Raw genomic sequence first — 20,894 nt, 5'->3', positions numbered from 1 at the left:
AAATTTCATTCTGTTCGGGAATATCTTCTGCAAGGCCAGAATTGATTCTTGATGTGATTACATCTCATCCTTTTGACTGACAAGGTTGACTCTTTCTGGCAAGCTTTTTTTTTATGCTTTTTTTCTTCTTTGCATTTTCCTCCCCATGTCACTGCTTTCTTCCTCCTTCTTTCACTTCCTTCTCCAATTTGAGTATATGTTTTAACAATTGTCTGTATTTTCTCACCTTCCCTTTTCATTTTCTGTCCTTTGTTCTGAAGCCTCTCTGTAGTCCTGTGGTTTTGTTCCCTGTGCTCCACATTGTATCCCAGTCCTGTCTACTCATCAGTGCCTCCTTTTCTTTCCTTAGTTGCTTTGTTCACTCCCTCAGACTCTTTCATTTCTTCTTCATTTGCTTCTAGGTTCCTTACATATGCTGCATTTAACACTATCCTCTGCCTACCCCTACAGTCATAGTCCTGATGCACTTAAAGCAACCCTGATGTTTTTACCCAGTTCCTATCCCCTCCTCCCCTCTCCAATACTATACGTTCCCCTTTCAGCCCTTCTTTTTTCTTTCATGTGGGGAGCATTGACTGAGGATATTTACTTAAGGAGAAGTATGTTCCTCTTGGATTTTAATATTTTAAGTACCGTTTGCAAAGTCGTTGTGTTGATGTGTCATTCACTTACATTTGTTGGTCTAAGCCATCATAGTCAGTCTTACACTTATCCATATTCATAAGTTTCAGAGTGTTGGCATGAATTTGTTGACCTTGTCTAATCTATCTTTCAAATTGATCTACTTCCTAGAACAACTAACATATCCATAATAAGCAGACATTATTAATTTCTGTGATAATTGATTTTCCATGGAGTATGAAAGTTAGTCAGGGTTACACATTGGAAAAACTTTGTGAAACAAAGCCATGCTACCAAAAGGGGGAACAGGGCAACCTGGAGGTTTTTTCTGTCTTTCAAGGCAGTATTTTAACAATGATTAATTGCATTATTCTTATTTTCTGTAACTCTAGTAGGTTCTTTTTCCAAGTTAGTTTCTTTCTTTTTGTCTTTTCTTTAAATTCTATTAATAACCATTTAACTCTGTGACTAGTCAAGGTCTTGCTGTAACTATATGAGCTTGTGATTATGTCACGCTTGAAAAGGCATGAATAACCAGCATGAGCAGAAGAATTATGAGTGCAATACATGTTGTGTTAGAGTTCCTATTAGCGTGTCTCAGTCAGAAGCAGAAATGCCTTGTTTTTATCCTTGATTTCTGAAATTTCCTTATTGACTCCTTTTAGTTTTTCTAGACCTTCCGCCCCCGCCTTCCCCCTCAAAATGTTTTTAAAGTGTACAATTAAGAGAAAGCCTAGAGAAAGGAAAAAAAAAAAAAGAAAAAAAGAAAAAAAATACTCTTTTATCATCAAGCCAGCCTGGTGAAACTTCTTTAACTGTTTGACTCCTTTTTTTTTCTATTGTCTCCTTTAAAAGATTCATCATCTTCACCTCAAACTCAGACTTAGAAGAACAGTAAGAGTCTTGTTTACTGAATCCCTAATTTAAGAGAGGGTTTTTTTGCTCTTCTTTTTTCATTTATTGCCACCAAAGTTCTTAAGAATTTTCTCTTTTGAAAGCTGACAGAGAATCTGTCTTTTTGTCTGTGTATGCGAAAGATTTGTTAAAAGCTACCCAACATCCTTTGTTAGAACAGCCTTCCTTTCTGCTGCTGTGATTGAGGTTTTGAAGATACCCTGATCGTTTCATTAGATGAGGGGACTTCTGTGTCATGAGCAGAATGATTAGACTTGAGATTGAAACCAGACGTGTGAAAATCAATGTGAGTTTGGCCGTTGACTTCAGCAGGCCAGTCTCTTCTGTTTCCTTCTCTGCTTACAGGATTCTTTCTGTATGTTCTCTTCCATTCCTTCCTGGCTACCTGATCTAAGAAGGAAGCACACAGTGCAAAGTGTAGGGGCAAGACCTCTGATTTACACGGCCTGAGTGTAAAGGCAGAGCCTGGCTCACTCTGCCATGTGAATACCTTGGGAACATTAGCTAAACTCACTTGTCTTCCATGTTTTCCAGTACCTTTTATTCTCTATCTGTAAAGCATGGGTAATCCCCCCCCCCCCCCGCCCCGCCCCAGTTTTGGGGCATTGTGAATGTAAATGGCTATACAAACACCTAATAGTAGATTGTGATATGCTAAGATGATATGGCAATGGAACTATATAAATACCTGAAATTAAAAGAGTTCAGGACTCCACCCAAAATTACTTCAGAACTTTGAGATATATTTTTCCCTGTGCTTCATACTTTGTCAGGAATGGAAAATGTCATTCAATTGTTTGGATTGATTTTCTTTTTTTTTCCCCCTTAAATTCATTACTTATTAGCACTACATTTAAATGTGCATCAAGGAGAATAACAACATAAAAGGACTGATTGGTTCAATTATACCACCCACACCTAGAAATAAGCTTTTTACACTGGGAATCTGAAACAATGTTTTAAAAGCAAATAAAACAATCTGTTCACCTTTTATCCATTATGTTTTCTAGTTTAAGAGATTTCTCTGATTTATTTCAAACCAAGGAATAAAAATAGAGTTAATTTCAGCTTGCCATGAATTGCAGTCTCCGGTATTTTAAAAGCATGTAATACTGTGCTGATTACTCTTTGTTTAAAAGGATGGTAATCTGTGCATACTATCGCAGTTGGAGCCCTGTTCCCACCTGCCAGCTATTTTCTCACTGTGTCTCTGGGCAAGTAGTTTTTCATTTTGCTCTTTAAGTTATCTGATGTAAAGAATAAATAAGATGATAGTGCCTATGCTGCAAAAGCTGTACATTACTTTGCCTCTCCCTACATTGTCTGACCGTGCCTTTTACAGAAAGGTCTGAGCATATTCACCCACCCAATTTTGGTGATGTACCTGAGGCACCTAACTTAGGAGCCTACCTATCTTGCTAAAATGTTTACATTGGTTTTCAGGCTGCTGTGCAGATCTGCAAGGGGCCATGAACTATATGTAAAGTTTTCACAAAAGGCAACTGAAGAAGTCAAGTTCTAATCTATATTTGACAAAATAGATGAGTTTTCTGAAAAGGATAACGTATTAGCTGGAAAATGTGTAGGAGTCTGTAAAGCAAGAATAATGTACATCCTGGTATAGACTTTTTTCCTCCAGGAAATAAGCAGGCCTACTTAAGATCTGAATCAAACCAAGCCACTTGCTGGATCCACCTCTCTATCTGTCTTTGAGTATAGACAAGCTTAGGGTGATCCAGCTTTTTACTTAACCAAGGAACTCAAGTGCATTTTTTTCTACAGGAAGAATTGAAGGGCCTTGTAAGAATTAATAGTACTCAGATACCAGGCTAACCTAAAGTGCTTTCATAATCATCTCTAAATAAGTATCTGGAAAAAAGTAAAACAAACAACAACAAAAAAGTTTTTTCATCCCCTCCCCCTCCTTCTCTCTGCCAGTCTTCCTGTTTGCAAGGAAGGTGTAATGATTTGTTAAGGAATCCTGTTTTGAATACCTTATTTCTCTACCAATCCTCCTGTTGCTCCACTTGCTGAGCCCTTCTTCTTGCTGAATTGTCACTGGATTTACAACATTTTCAGTAGTCAGGGTGCTTCTGATCTAGACCTGACCTCTTTTGAAGACTGACTGCGATTGCAATATATTTTAGCCTTCCATCTGTGTTAGGTTAAGGATAAATTTTCCCAAATACTATATAGCATGTTTTGGAAAGTGAAGTCTATTTTAGTTTCACTGAGGAGCCAGTGCACAACTTGGTAAATTGACAAGTCTGTGCTTTGGAGACTGTGATAAAAACAGGAGGTGCTGCAGGAGGTTCTGCTGGACTGCAGAAGAAACTGTCAACCTGAGGCATGTTCTAGGAAACAGGATCCGTCTTTATTTTGCTGAACTTTATATTCTTCTTAAAGCTTATAAAGAACCCCACAATCTCTGAATGGGTTAAAAGTTCACAAATGTTTATCTTTTCCAAAAGCATAGGGAAAAAATTAGACAGTATTAAGAGATGATTAATGTTCAAAAAGCAAGGGAAGAAAAACCTAATACCTAGCAGTACAGTGGGGGAAGAGTATAGCCAACATAAATCTCAAGAAGCATTTGTTTAACATTTGGCACTGCTGAAAAGAATGGATAAATGTGGGCACAACTTAATGTGTTCAGAATTATATTTCAATTTTGACCCATGCTCTTCATTGGAATGCTGAGGTATGCTCCTCTTATGTGTCCTTAGTGGTTGGATATTTTCAAAACTTTCTAAAATGAGATTTTAATGCACCTGTGTTGTTCCCCCCGCCCCCCCAACAATGGACTATTGAAATTATATGCAACGCTCAGTTTGTTTTTAAACATTACTGCAAGCTAGCACATGCTTGAATACTCCAGTTTTACACACTTTCTGTAATGAGTTTTCCCCATATGCTAACAAAAGTTTTGGAGACGTTAGTGACTCGATTTCAGGGATTACTAGCTGGTATTTAATAATTTAAACCTATGCTGTGACAAGCTATGGAACTGTTGTTTCCTATTTATAATTTCTGTGTCAAGTGTGCATCTGCATTGTTTTGAAGAGAGAGGAACCAGATTTCCTACCAGACACAGGTCTAAAGGGGACTCTTAATGATATTTATGATCTTGGCTTAGGGATTCATAAATTACTAGAGAACTTTTCTGTTTAACCAGAAGACTGAAAAATATGGTTTTGATTTAAATCTGAGGAAACTCATTAACTTTGTTTATGCTTTCTTGTTGAGATGCTGCTGTGCAAAGCACACCCACAAAGAATTTATTTTAAACTAAGCATTTTAACAAAAGCTGTAGGAAGAATGTGCAAGTACATCCCTTAACTTGCTACATGTGTAAAAACACCATTAAATAAAACCGATTAAAATGTTTTCCATTCCAATTAACTAACTATACTTATCATGAAGTTATGGAGAAACTATGTTTTGTAAAGCATATATACAACTTTGATAACAAATATTAAAAATTAATCTATCATTAATAGATAACACTAAATATAATTATTTCAGATAAGAAAGTACATCTTCTAGGAGGTCCTTGGTTTGAAAAAAGTCCTTGGATCACCAGTCATTCATTCCTCAAGCACAATTACTGAGTAATGATAACTTTTCATGATGCTACTAAATTTCATTTAAGTGTAGTCATTGTGGGCGGCTCATTTTATGAGTACATGTCCACTTTTCTCCTCTCCAGCTCACTATGCAAAGGAGATGTAGCATAAATTTATTAGCTTCTGACTCAATGGTGACTGCATAGTCATCGAACAGGACTTGTGCAGTGAGTTGGCTTAAATTATGCGTAGGTTCTCCTGTGTACAGCTCAGGTGCAAATTGTGCCAGGCTTGTCATTTTGACCTTTTGGGCATTAGGTTTACCATGCTGTGAATAATATCAAAGACTCATTTTTGTACCCTGTGGAGCTGTCTTACCCAGCTGACTTGTTCCATGTAATATTTATGTAACTGGTATGTTTACTGTGGGCTTGTTTGACCAGCTGCTAACCAGCAAACTGTAGAAGGTCTGATTTTTTTTTGAGAATGCTACAGAGAATTGCAACACGCTGCCTGTGCTGGGGTTTGTTATGGAACTTAGTAAGAAAGGTACTCAGACTCCATAAGGTATTGTTTAAAATACCTTTTACTGGAGATAACACAAGAAGGAAAAAGGGAATAGCACAGATAATCTTATGTCTCTTCAGATGCTGGCAACCTTAAGTTGTGCAGCATCAGATGGACCTCTAATCAGGGCATGGTAGGCTGCCTGGATCCTGTCTGTGCTGAGGTTCACCAGCATTATGGCCTTCAGACCTCTTACAGGATTTCCTTAGAAGTAAACATTACGGGTCATTTCAGCTGTCAAGCCAGAGGATGTTCACATGAGAACTTTAAGACAAAGGCAAAGACGCACAGGTGGCATCCTCGCCTGGCATTGCCTGTGAGCCTGGCCACCTATTTCATATGTAGCAGATCAAATGTTACTACTACTAGTCTGAGCTCACCCAGTCCTTAAAGCAAAGTTGGTGGTGTCAGCCTGTGCTCTACTTAGTCTGCAGTACCAGCTGCATTCGTTTTGAGTGTGCAGTGTGTATCACATAACTTTGCCCCTAAATAACTTTCTGATTAATTTTTTTCCAGTGATCTGATACACTGGTAACTTTTCAAGTTAGTTTGTACTTAGCTGGATATATTTCAACCATATCATCTTTAGCTAACTCTTCAGTTTAGTAACTAAGCTTTTAAGGTTTAGCTACAAACTTCCCATTAACGCTGCTCTTCCTTCAGGTACCCAGTGATGAACTAAAAGCAGCTCTGCCCACAAATCATCTTCCAATATCCAGGGTTTAGAAACCCCGACTTCACTGCAGTGAGTGCTCGCTGACGTTACACGGCCGATTTCTTCAGCAGGCCGTTCGTGCTCTCCATAGCTCCGTCTTTAAGAACAGCCAGGAGCAGGACACGTGGGGGCACCGGGGGCAGCCCCCGGGCATCCGGCACCTCGATGGCCGCCAGTATGGGCCGAGGGTGGGCTGGGATGTGGGGAGCTGGAGGCCAGGCCCTGCTGCGGCAGCGATGGCAGGGAATTTTTGAGTGAAACAGGACTTCACTGGAAACTTCCCATTTGTTGAATCCAGAAGGTAAAGAGCTTTCCTCAAATTGCTCTTCAAACAGCTTTTTGAAAGAGCTTTTCTCAAACGATAGCCACTGAGTGTTGTATTTTTCAGGTCACTACTGTAGCTATCTGAGACTGGGAGCATGAGGAGTCCTTTGTCTGTTTTTGGGACTAAGATCCACAGCTGGAAACCTTGAGCGCTCTGATACGAACATGGCTTCCAAGGTTTCCAGACTTCCTGACAGACAGCCAAAGAGGTGAAACTGCGGAGGCCCTCGGGTTTTCACGGGTTCCTTTCTCACGTGCATGGGAGTCTAGAAGTCCTTTGACGAGTTGGCTTAAATCAAGTAGCTGCTGAGCAGGCCTTTGGAGGCACAGTTGTTAATAAATTTATGTGCCACTTTTTTTTGAAAATAAAAACCCTGCAGCATTCATGGGGTATTTTGGGGTGGTGGTGGTGAAGCTAGATATCAACTCTTTAATCTCATAGAGAATCAGGAGTTCTTCAGTCAATTTTGGATCAGCATGTTTGGGCTCACGGAGACCAATAGTCATTTGCAGTCACAGACCTGGGAAGGAGCCAGCGAAGGGAACCTATCATCTGGGCCAGCATTTGTTAGTGAACCCAGAGCACATGCTGAACCGGCTCAGACTCGGGAAATGGGGTTTATTTAACTCAGTTATTTCAGCTCTTCAGCACAGTAATGCAAACACGAACCTGCTGGATTTAGAAATCTTTCTTTCGCACAAGAATGTGGTTTCTAGAGTGTCTACAGGTTTTAGTGTCTACATGTGAAGCTCCTTTGTCTTTTTATTTTTTTGTCCCCGGAAGTTGTTTCATGGAAAGGAACTTTTCATGTCTCGGGTATAATTTTGTTTGATATATGCAGTATCTGTACAAAAGTCAACACTGGGAAAGTAACGTATAGAAAAGTGGTCTTCTAGAGAAGCCAAAGAATACTTCCTCTGCCTATTAAAAGATCTTCCTACTTAAAAGTTGATTATTTTTGTTCTTAAAAAAAAAAAAAAAAAGAGAGAAACCATTCGGTTAAAAATAAGTAAGGAATCTTTCACAGAACCATTGAATTATTAACGGAGACCTTGACTCTAGAGTGTTTTGATGGATAAAACTGATTTATCTCTGTCTCCCTGAGATATTTATATCATCTGTCTAAACAGCATGAATCACATTTAATATTATATCAACTTGTGCCACCTCTGGAGTAACAAACTGGAGCTGATTCAACTGAGTGTTGCTTTCCTTCATTTTCATCATTCACAATATCTAATTGATTTTTATTACAGTTGAGTCTGTTCACTTTATAGGGAATTTAAATTCATAGCCAATAAGGGGGAAAAGGAAATGCCACTAATTGGCAGTATCAAGGGTTTTTTTGCTTATATTTTCTACCCTGTTAGTACAGATAGAGGAAAAGTGCATATTGTCTTTGATTCTTGAAGTATGTGTATGTATACATAGACACAAACTTATTTATACTAATTGCACACATGCAGTAATAAAACAGGTGGTTTTTGCATATATGAATGTAGGGTTTATATACTCTTCAAGTAAAAGACTCAAGCTATGAAAGACAATTTGGTCTTGGAGCACTGTCCAGTACATAAAATGGTTAACTGATGTATTACCCTTGCCATGTGTTGCAACTGGAAACAAGGAAATTGGAGTAGCAAAGTTTTGGAAATTTTCATGTCTTGCACATTATTTTTCTTTAAACAATAACCAAAAACGATTTGAGAATTCACCATCAAATGAACTTCCAAAAAAATCCTTTTCAGTCAATTGAAACTTTTTGATATTAAAGAAGAAATGTATTTTATTTTATTTTGTAATTGTGCAAGCAATCTAACAAAACTACATGGAACACAGTACATTTAAACCAAGTAGCTGAAATGAAAATGTTTTATTCTCTTCAGTTCTGTTTCTTACTCATGTTATCCCCTCTTTTCCCCACTAACCAGAATAACATTTTCAAAACCTCATGGTTTACCTTTAATAAAATTTTATATTAGCTTAGTTCTGGGCTCCCCAGTACATGAGAGAGATGGAGCTACCAGAGAGAATCTAGCAAAAGGCCACAAAGATGATGAAGGGACTGGAACATCTCTCCTATGAGGAAAGTCTGAGAGAGCTGGGACTGTTCAGCCTAAATAGAAGGCTTGGAGGGATCTCATCAATGTATATAAATACATGAAGGGAGGGTGCAAAGAAGACAGAGCCAGGTTCTGCTCAGCAGTGCCCAGTGACAGGAGCAGAGGCAATGGGCACAAACTGAAATACGGGAGGTTCCCTCTGAACATCAGGAAACATTTTGTCACTGTGAGGGTGACTGAGCACTGTCAGAGGTTACCCAGGGAGTTTGTGGAGTCTTGGACGTATCCAAAAGCCATCTGGAAATTGTCCTGGGAAACCAGCTCTGGGTGGCCCTGCTTGAACAGGGAGGTTGGGCTAGATGACCTCCAGAGGTCCCTTCCAACCTCCACCAGCCTATGATTCTGTTATTTTGTGACTTTCTCTAGTCATGACATACGCCAATGGATATATCATTGATACCATATATCAATGAATATTTCAAAGACTGTGATGTAAAATGTGAAGTGCGAAGATTGCAATTAGCTAGATTATTCAGTAAAATGGGCGTAAAATGAAAATCACTTGCCTTCTAATAACTGAACTTGCCAGATGTTATATGACCTTGTGCAACCTGAGACTATTAACTAAAGCAAGGTTAGGCTTTAGCAGATGGATAATTTAGTATTGACTAAGTGGAAATGTAGGTAATTTAAAATGAAAATAACTCCTTTGACCAGAACGGGGAAAAGGGATAAAAGAGACAGGATTGGATACCCACAGTGGGCTATTCTAGTTTAAAAGTCTGTGATTAACTAAACATCCCCATTAAGCACTATAGGATTAGATCCTCCATATTATACTGTTTTAATAAAGATTTGCTGAAAACTGAGTTTCTCATGCTTTATTTGAGGTTTAAGCAGAAGCAAGTAGATGGAGATGGAGAAAGGGCTGTATAACCATGTTACCTCACACACACAGAGCTGCGTGCAGAGAAATTTTTAAGAGCACAGGAGACAATCTCACCTAGATCTGTCTCTTGCTGTGACTGATCTTCGGTGCTTAATAGAACAGTGAGAGAGAAAAAATTCAAAAAATTAAACCAAGTAATGGACCATGAAAAAGAGTAAAAATCCTTCCTGGCCTCTTTCAGAGAATGTTGTTCTGAAGTTCAGATTAGAACTACAGGATTAGAGTAGTACATATTAAAAACAACCTATGAGCAGCATGTGCAATTAAAGTCTTTTATAAACATTACTGTAATTTATATTCTAATCTCGGCAGTGGAATTGCAATTGACAGTAAGTGTAGTTTTAAACTTCAACACTGAGTAAAATCATGCATGATGACCTCTTTGGACAGAGAGAGGTAACTGTAGTCTCAGTAGGGGAGAGTGTTCTCTCTCCACACCACACCCCCCTGCCCATCTTAAGAAATTAAGTAAAAGTTTGCATTCTTTAAAGAGTCTGATGTTTTTATCTTCTAGAAATAGTTTTCTACTGATATTGTTTAATTCATTTTAATGTCTAAAATACCCTCTAGGGGGCAACATTTTGATTTTTTTTTCAATTCCAGTTTAATTTTCTAGTCTATTTCCATTTCTAAAGATACTGATTTTAAAGTATTGTTTGATTTGATCCATAGTTTCTCATTTCTATTACTATAATAAATAAGTTTTTTCTAATGAGAGCGCATTACTTACAGATCATGTATGCTGCTGATGTGAACCTTAAGTACTTTCTTAAAATACTCTTCTGCAAATAGTAATACTTTTCATCTCCTAATTTAGCAATAATACTTTAAAATAAACTTGTTTGCACAACTTGTATTTGGATATGTGTAGGAGATTTTAAAACTGCAGTATTCACATTGACTCAAGAGATGGAGAATACACCAGAGTATTAAGTTTCTTATGTCAACATGGCACAAAGAGGGTATTGCTAGATATAATATTGCAGAGTGTGTATAACAGAAATATCTATTATAGCTAGTTGATTTATAACCTGAAAATTAAATAACATCAGTAGTCATGCCCTCACACCCACCTCTGGCATATTTTTATACTGTAATATGGGTTCTGATTGATTTTCTTCTTTTAGAGCACTACTGAATATTTGTTTGCTAAAACATTGTGCTAAGCAATCCCTAGAACATATAGCACAACAAGTGCAATAGGACTTTTTTTTTTTCTTTATCTACTGTAGGGCTTTTCCTTATGAAGTACATACAGTAGTTTGGTTTGGTTTGGTTTTATCCGTTCTCTAGTACCTCTGTTGGAGTTACGAGTTAACACCATTTATGATGGTTTTGTTGTTAAAGTGAATCCAGCAGTAACTAAATTGAGATGATTTGTTACCACTTGTTCTTTTAACTCTGAAAATCCATTTCAGATGGACTTAAAGGAGCGAGGGGAATCCAATCACTAAAGAAAGCTGAGAGACAAATGGTGTTACAGACCCTGTGTGCTCTTGTCACAGTGACTCAGTCTCTGTCCCAGGCTGCCCAAAGGCCAGTGCTGAATGTTCGTACCCATTATTCTGGGGTACTTCAAGGCCTGGACACACTAAATAAACACAGAGAAATTGGCTTAATGTAAGAACTTCTAAGTTCAAAGGTTTTTGCATCTCGAATAGCCTTGTGAGAATAGGTGAATAAAGGTTTAGGTTTTTTAGCCTCTGTAAAGCCCTCTGGGCTTACTGTGTCGCTTTGAAAATCTCTGATGTAGTTCAGGCTGTGGTTTGGTGATAAAGGGGATTGAGTGGCAAAATTGGCTTGAAATGTTCTACTATCATTAGGCAGCTGTTTTTCCTCAAATTTCCCCCTGGGGTTTTTTTTGAGTTGTTTCTAAATTCAGATCAGTCCCCTTAACCAATCTATAGTTTAGCCTTCTAGTGTCAGCATAGGAAGAGAAACAAGTGATTGGGATGTGAAGGAGGATCCAGTATTTCTGTGAAAACCCCAGCATTGCCAAACCTAATTTCTGTAGGGATAGAATCCCTAGGGTATACTGCGAAAGTCTAGAAGACAGCTGACTTTCATCGGAGGTAGCACAACATAAACAACGAAGATCTCAACCTTAAAGAGAGATTCATTTCAAGCATGTTGACATACGAAAAAAAAAAGTAGTGATACCATTTTTTGTTTTCCAAACCCACAAGTTTTTCAGAAACTGCAACTCCAACAATTCTGAAAATAGAGATATGCTTCAGCTGAATGCAAGGCATAGTTATTGAGAATCTCAAATGCAACTAAACAGAATAGGCCATGTTGCTAATCTTATCCTAATGTAATCTGAAATATTTTCACTAGCTTTACAGTGGTGTAAAGTAGCAGAATCTGCTTTACTAACTACAGGAAAGAAAGTAATCCAGTTGGAAAGAACTATTAAAAACATCTTCACTGGGCTGGTCTAGGTTGAAACTGCAGAACAGTGTTTTAATTTTTTACTTTCCCCAAATTTTCACCCCTTATAACTCAATCATCCTTCCTATCTAACATCCCAGTTTAAAGTGGGGATCCATTACAATTTCTTCATATTTCTTCACCTATTTCATGCAGTGTTTTTTAGATTTGAAAAGCACATCATGAATCATTCAGTGGTTGCTAAAAATGAATAATAATGAGCCCAATTCAATTATCATGCCAGCTGCTGATTTCCTTCTGATGGCTGACTTTATGCTATAGAGAGGAATCCTTATGCTAAATCTCACCTGCCTGTAAGAAATTGGTTCCATTACAATTTTAAAATGAGAACTGCCCGCAATTATGTTCTTACATAGAATAATTCCGGTTTAGTTATTAAAAATAAGTGACAGTGAGGACATCTGAGTATATTTTAACATCTGGTCAAACAGCCTGGATCTTTGTACTCCGATGAGACTTCATTTGTAATGAGAGTTACTGTGCTATAACTAATGCCACACAACCACATAAATAGGTATTCTACCAAAGGCAGTATCTCCAATGGTGTTTGCTTAATGAACCAGGGATTTATTTAAAAGCTTGGTCTTTGCAGTTTAACAAGCACATGATTATAGTTTTACAATTGCCCCTAGACAGGGAGTACTCTTTTCATCTTACTGAAAAAAGGATGAATGTAATTTCAAAGATACTACGTTGCCTCATTGGGGTTTTGTTTGTTTGTTTTTTAAACTAGCTATCTCTAATCATACATAACACCTGAAAGCTCTCAAATACCAATAAATTTATCCTTCCTAAAATTTCTGTGACAAAGTTAACTATCATTATTGGCTTTATAAAGATGAGAATTTAAGCTCATCTCTTGGAGCCTTGGTGATGTTGTCCTGTGCCAGAGGTTATTCAGAAAATCAAAGATCCAAGAGTTGAACCCGGTCACCTTTCTTTCAATTCGAGGTCTTACCCTCAAGATCAGCCTTTTCTTATTTTTCTTTTCTGCTAAGCGTTTCTGAGGAGTCTGCATTTTTGTGGCCCACCATTGCTCAGTAGAAAAGATAATCACGACATATAGACATCCATACATTCACACATGCTCTTAGGTGGTAAGAGCATGGTAGGTAACAAGTCATTTGTTTTGACTGTTTGCATTGCCTATGGAAAGTTTAACCACTAGGATGTAGCAGAGCTTTCAGACATAGTGAACATTAGGATGAAATAAAAAAAAAAAAATCAACCAAAACTGGTACAAAGGTGGAGAGAATCTTTTCCAGTGGGAGGCACAGAAATAGCAATAGCACTGTTGAATGCTACAGTTTCTGTAGGTGCACAGAAATGGAAGCAATGTTCAAATTCAGTTTCTGGTTTACCCAATAATTATGTCATATAATTATTTTCATAAACTGATGGAGTCCAACCTATAACTAAGCTGATATGCTTCTCCTTTTTTATTCGAATTGTGTCAGAATATTTAAAACCTGACATAGATTATTGTATAGATAAGTGAAGCAAAAGAAAATAAATGAACAAATCTTTAATTGCACACATACATGTCTAGTGATGCACAAAACTCCGAAGTCCAACCAGTTAAATTTGTGTATCCTATTCAATCATTGTATGTTTCCCAATAGTTGAGTGAAGAAAGACAGCCAACCTCTGAGGACTATTTAGCCCACACAGGACCTGAGTCACTCTGCAGAAGTGCCTGTCTCCCATGATGGATTACAGGTGGATCCCAGAGAAATCAGGCTTCCAAACTGGTGCCTTGAATACATACAGTTCAGATGTGGATTCAGAACTTTTTGTCAGAGATTTTACCTTTGCATCCTTGCTCTTGGACCTTTAGGTATGCAAACATGTAGTAGAAAAACACCGTTAGAATGCACTTAGAATGAAGTTAAGAGTCTAAGGGCAAAAGCATGTGACCAGGCCCAGCTGATTGTGGTTTCAATTACCATCTTTCAGCTGAGATGTTTTAATTCCTAGCCTATTGCAACTTTGCAGGTGGCTAAAATTCTACAAGTGTTTTCCCTGGAAAACTTGACTCATTATTCTGAGGTTTAGAGACCTCATGGTAATTTTCCAGCATAAACTGGACCCATACCTGTTTTACATACATTGTGTGTAGCATTTCAAATGCAGGTTTGCTACCATTTTCTGTCCCTACTGATATATCTTCAACGGGTACATCTCAGACACTTTTCTGCTAAAGACTTAGTCACGCTGTCTTTCCAGGGCTGACATGAACATACACTCTGGGGAGGCCTTCACCTATGGCATCCTTTCCTTGTCCCTGGTGTGTGAGCCTGTGCATTGTATTTCTATTTTCAATCCACTTTTATTACTTCAGCCCTTCAGACTATCAGTCCAGTTCATTCTGTATGGTTTTCCATCTTCACCTTTCTACTGAGGTCTTACGGCTTTGTGTCGTTAGCAGATGTTGTTAGCATACTCTGAATTTTTGTATCAATGTCAGTAAAACACATTTGGTTCCAAAAACATCCTTTGAAACATCACCAGTAATCTACTTCTATCCCAGTAATATCCCTTTTGGTCTTAAGGTTGTTTTCTTCCCTTAAACCAAGTTGTGATTCTTTTATATTTATGGAGTACCTTATCCAGAATATTTTTTTTTCCTAAGTGGCATTGTATCCAATAAATATGATCATACCAGCTAGACTTCCTGTGTTCCTTTTCTTAAAATATCAGTTATCTTATAAAGAGAGATGCCAGGTTAATCTGGCATAATGACAGTCCATTTTGGGCTAAAGCTGTTATTTGTTATATTCCATTTTTCATTACCTCAGTGTCTCTAGCTATGCAATGCTTCATAATTTATTTCAAATCCTTGCGCAGCTCATGAGGTCAGAGCCACTTGGTTTTTTGTTGCCTGGATCATGTACCTCCCTTTTTCTTAAAAGAAAAAAAAGTTACAGTTTTTCATTTTTCAGACATTTGATTGCCAGCCTGATAGATTCATTAAAAGTCTTTGTTATTAAACTGGTCTTTCATGTGCAAGTATTGTAAGTGCTCTCGAGTAGAGATTATGGGGTCTTGCCCTCCTGGTCTAGACACTTCCTTAAAAACAGTTTTATGTCTTTGTTTTGTTCTCATCTTGGATGAGTAATTTTCATTTCCACAGTCTGTATCATTAGCAACAGTGCATTTGCTACTGTAGTCAACATCCCCATATTAATTTTGTTTTGGACTGTCTGTAAATTATCTTTAATCTTAACTGCTTTTTGCTGCTTTGTGAAGCCACTTTTTTGCCTGTTTTCTTTTTATTTTGATGATCAAAGTACATTTTAGTACTTGCATTTTTGCAAGATCTGACCCTGCCTAACATTTTCTGTTCTCACTTTCTCCATATATTTTCTGACATCTGACAGTTTTCCTTGCATATTAGTTTCATTTTCCACCCTATAAGCTTTCTGCATACTCCAGATATACTCTCTGAGGTGACTGCTCATCTAGTTAGAAATGGAGCCCTTTGTTATAAAAGGTTTTTCCACATGTTTGAAGCTGGAAGTTTTTCACAGCCACAGCCACAGTCTTTTTCTTAAAGGAATTCAAGCACTTCCTTGAGTTTTCATTATTTCCCTTATTTTCTGATTTTTTTTTAAGTGAAATTGTGATTTATTTATGTTTGGCATTTATTCATGTTACAGCCTTTTTAAAAAAATTGAATTAATGTGTCATCACTTACTCTGGGATATAGCTTTCTTTACCAACTATTTAGTAAGGTCTTGTAGCTCACTTTTCTTGTATTCTGTGTCACATCCCCAGATACCTGGGTCTACCCCTTATTGGTAGAATTCATTTTCTGAGCAGTTACATCAGATCACAATTTCATAGTACTATTTACTCCTTATGTACTATTTCATAATATTATTTGCTTTCTAAATAATACAGAAATTTATATACAACAAAGGGGATCCTACACAGACCTTTCTGAAAGGAATCTGAAACCAATCTGAAACCTTTTGTACCCTCTCTCATTTTCTTACAGCTTATCACATACTTGGTTTATAGTTAATCGCATCACTATTTTTGACATGAGGAAGACCATAAGATTGGTACATGTCAATGTGGGAAATAAGCAAGAAGAGGGTTATTGTGTCAAACTGACTTGCAGATCTGCTGCATCATGTGACAGGGAAGATACACTGAGTTTTACAAGCTATCGCAGGCAGTTTTCTGGCCTTCTACATTTCAATATAGTCCTCTCACTCAAATTTTTGGGCAGAATATTGTTTGCCATTGCTTTACAATTTAAAAAAATATCCAGCTGACAAAATTAGGATATTTTAAGGGGGTGGTCAAGGTGAAAAATCACTAATACAATCTTACAGATTCCTATAAGTTAAATTCCTTATAGTTGCTTTCAGTTGCGTGCAAGAGATCTTCCAGTATTTCTCTCAGTTTAATTTCATTATTTTCAGTTTTTTGTATTTTCTTGTTAAATAAAGCCAAGAAACTGCTCTGTATGAATACTCTCATGCAAGTCATTTATTCATTTTCTTTAAGCAGGCTGTATGAATTTTAAGTGAAATTCTTTTTTTCCTTTATCCTCCATATGTTAGATTAGTGCATCTCTAACTCAGAGAGGTTACTGCTGCTGGCCCATCAGTACTAACCAGCAGTGACTTCTGCCTTACTCTGTCGTTTAGACATGGGAAAGGGAAAATCAGTCCTCCTTTTATTAGAGCATCTTTTCTTCACCAGCAGACATCAAACTCTTAAATCACAAGAGAGCCTAACATGGAGAATGCAAAGTCATTGTGATAAGTAATCCTTGAACAGAAGGAAAATACAGGGAGATGGTTATGTTTGGGTTTTTTTAAGGTACCCTAGGACTTATCACCATTTTCTGGAATGGCTTATGCTGTCACCTGTCAGTGAAGCAGAGTAATCACAAGAGTAGCTTTTTATTATATATTTCATACCCTACATTTTTTTTCTGGTTCTTTACCAACAGAGAGCTATTCAGCAATTTTTAAGGTGGCAACTCCTGTTTTAAAACAAGAACTAACATGATTCTCTCATATGTTTTTGAACTATGGTTTTTTCAGCTATTGAACTGTGTTTTGTCTTAGGACCATCTTGGAAGGCAAAAAAATTTTACTGAGCAACAAAAGATACTCCTTTTTGTCATTAAAGTTTTCTATATACAATAGTTATTTAAATTCCTTCTTATTGGCAGCAGACTGGGCTTGTATTTTCAGGCAGTTGACTCTAACTGCAGGCAACAGATGCATTTAAAATAGACAGCAATAAGATTCTATTTTTGAGATGTAGTGATTGGAAGGCAACATTCTTCTGTCAATCAGATATACATTCAAATGGTATTTATTTTAAAATTGAACATTCTAGCTTAAAAGATTTGCAATTGTTTTCACATTTACTACCTAAAATTGGAAAGGAATGCTAAAGAATTAAGTGATAGAAATTTGCACCTGGAATTTAGTGCAGAATATGATACTTAATGTGCAATATAAATTGTGTAAATTGTCAATTCATCTGCATATTTGGGTATTTTTCAAGAAAACAAAATAATTTTTAAAAACAAGCTTTCCTTATTTTTATAATTCTTCATGCTATTAGATATGTTACAAATTTTAAGCAATGTATTATTCGACTGGTTAGCATGCCATGACCTAACAGATTGAGCAACTGCATTGGTTCTTTAAGATACTTCACACTTAGCAAATAATCATAAGTAAATATTGTCCTATGAGTATCAGAATTGACTACATTGCCAGTATTGTGTCAATATTTAAAGACAAAATTCAGTTCTGCAGCAACAGCCAAGTAGAGTCTAAGTGGATGGGAGAGGGCTGGAGGAACCAGTAGCCAGAGGAGGCTTCAGAAAGAAGGATTTGCACCTCTCATTAGAGGTAGGAGCTGCTGCTGCTGCTGGAGGGTGTTACTGCTTGCTGCTGTAGCTGGCCCTCTCCACGCTCCTTTTCAGGCTTTGTATCATAATAGTTAATCCTGTGTCCTCAGGCTGCAGTTTCTTGCTGTTCTTTGCCTTCAGCTGGCCAAGCTGGTGAATGGAATCTCTGCACTTGGAGTTTTGTTGTGTTAGTAATAGTTAGCGGTAGACAAATATGGGAATGAGAAAGAGATGAAAGTAGTAATAAAGCCCATTGTTCATACAGGATGTTTTAGTTCTGTATTCCTTCTTAAAATAAGAATTCATATGTAGACCTATCAAAATTACTTACACTAGATTTCAAAGTCATGGTGATTTCGGGTGTCTCCTCATATTTAAGATCATATTTATTCATTTCTATTTTTAATTGCATATGATCTACGTTAACTGAATCTGTTAATCGTGTTCATTTAAAATTGATGGAATCTATTTTAAAAGCTGGATTAGAAAATATCACTTTCTGAATGAAAAAAAGGACTTGACACACTCTTTCCTTCCATTGCTAGGCCATGGGAAGTGTGACTGTGGGAAGTGCAAATGTGATGAAGGCTGGTATGGTGAAGCTTGTCAGTATCCAACTACTTGCAATCTTACACGGAAGAAAAGCAATGAAATGTGCAAGAATTCTCAAGATATCATCTGTTCTGGTGCAGGTAAGATGTCTTTTGTTGCTTTTGATGGCTTGATGTTCTCCTTGTGTTGTCTTGAGAATCATTGTAAGTTCTTTTCTAATTAGGAATTTTGCAGAGTTTGTTTCAAGAGGCTGAGAAATAACTATGTATACTAAAATGCTTAATTTTCCTATAGGCCTATTCCTATGCATATGATGTGCACTGATTCAGAATGCCTACTTTAGTACTCTAGTTTATCCATAGCTATTTTAGGTTGATGAAACTGCAGCTGTGTCATGTATTTTGCCCATCAAAACGTTATGGTAATGGCATTAACACAGAAAGTGACATCATTTTTTTTTTATTTGTGTTTATAGCATGCAGAAATGGCATTTGCAAGTATTTTTCTGGGACGTTTATAAGCTATATGATTTTTTGAGACACTTCTGAGCTGTAACAGTGATTACTAAAAACAGTTGTGGAAGTTCTGCTAAATCATTTTAATAGGGTACTTCCATCTTCACTTTTCTGATTCAATAACTCTCTTTTCTCTAATTCTTTAATTTTGTAACTCATAATAACTTAAATAGGAAGTCCTTTCCTTAAAAAAGTAAGAGGAAGAAGAAATGGCTTTTAAGAAGACTTCACTGCAGAATGGTAAAACTTTGAAGGGCATTTGCTACCAGTCAAGGTTTGAGACCAGAAACTGCCTTCCAGTTTTTCCATTACATTGATCTCCAAGTGAGAGAATATTTCAAGAACCCCACTTCTGCTCGTGATTGCTGGCCCTTAATTTCTGTCTGGGTTCATACATTTTCATACAACTACCTTTCTCACAAGGTAGTTGCTGACATGGACAAAGAACCCAAAGAATTTGTGGGACTTGCTGCAAAGAAGATAGGCTCTCACAACAAGTTGTGAAGCTAATTTAATGTAAAATTTTAAGCATACAGCATACTGAGTAAATGATACATTTCATTTATGACAATGATACAGATTGTATGAAACTCACAATTGTTTGGCTAACAAAAGAGAGACACCTAAATGAGAAACTGACTCTCAAAAATAAGCATAGTTCATCGTGATCAGTAGAAGTACTTCAACAAGAATGTTAAGACCTTTTTTTCCTCTTTCTTTCCTTGGCTAGAAGTGGCCCCAGTCTGTCCATCACTGAGTCTTCACAGGAAAGCCAATGTAACTGAACAACCACTAAAAGTGGCTAAGAGGGGAGCGTTTGTGATATCAGGAGAAGACTAAATGCTTCCAGTTTTGCTGGTATTAAACGGGATAGGAATTCCAATGGGACGGGCTAGGGAGTTTGCGGTAACTTTGGCAGGCTGTAGCCATACATTTTTTGTCTTGATGGGATTGCCTTTTGACCTACTGCCAATGTTGCCTTTGGGGTCTGAGCTCTGTTTTTTTCATTGCCAGTAGAAGATGGGAAGGGATGACATGAGTTGTTGCAAAACCAGTCCTCTGTTGACACACAGCTAACCATTTATTGTAATTCTTTTAATGAACCAATCAAGATCCACCTAAAATTTAACTTTTCTGACTCAACTGTTCCTAATCATTTGTCAGAATAACTAGGGCATCCTACCTAAACTGAGATTCTCTACGTGAGCAATTTCCACTTCTAGTCAATGGGAAGGAATGGACACTTTTAGGACACAGTCTGTCTGACCTCTTTAGATGCCCAATTTATGAATCAATTTTTCATTTTATCTGTTTTCCTGTTTGGGTATTTCTCAAAATTTTTATTTGTATTTATTTTCCAAGTAATTGTAGCAAATAATTCTAGTTCTGTATGTTACTTATGTTGTATTATCCATCAGTTGTATTATTTTATTACATTAGCTCTTGCAAACATTTTTAAAGTTTACTTTTTTAGACTGGCCACCTATGTCACAGAGCCCCATTCTACTAGTCTTTGTTTGGATTAATATGATGTGTAGTAAAACTTGCACTATACTTGTAATGGTGAAATGTAAAATGGTTTCTGCAAACTAGTTGTGTAATAGCAGCATAAAACTTCTATTTTGGAGGACTACTTTTGCATCAATAACCATGTTTTCTAAAATATGTATGGATGTAATTTGAGGAGCATGAGCCTTGTGAATTAAGTTCCTGGGTTTTTTTTAAATGTATACTTGCTGGCATAGTGACGCCAGTGACTGCTGAAACA

At 37.1% G+C, this 20,894-nt stretch overlaps 1 protein-coding gene across 1 annotated transcript in view; it reads left to right on the top strand.

The window, feature by feature from the left end:
* The window catches only part of ITGBL1 (integrin subunit beta like 1), a 142,533-nt gene that overhangs the window by 41,371 nt on the left and 80,268 nt on the right, over positions 1 to 20,894 (top strand). The window contains exon 3 of the mRNA XM_075045897.1: positions 18,605 to 18,751. Within this exon, the coding sequence (XP_074901998.1) occupies positions 18,605 to 18,751 (147 nt within the window). The remainder of the gene's footprint in view (positions 1 to 18,604; positions 18,752 to 20,894) is intronic.

This window comes from Buteo buteo, chromosome 14 (genome assembly GCF_964188355.1).
Source record: "Buteo buteo chromosome 14, bButBut1.hap1.1, whole genome shotgun sequence".
NCBI lineage: Eukaryota > Metazoa > Chordata > Aves > Accipitriformes > Accipitridae > Buteo > Buteo buteo.
Note: the sequence above shows the minus strand (reverse complement) of the source record. Positions and strands in the feature narration are given on the sequence as shown.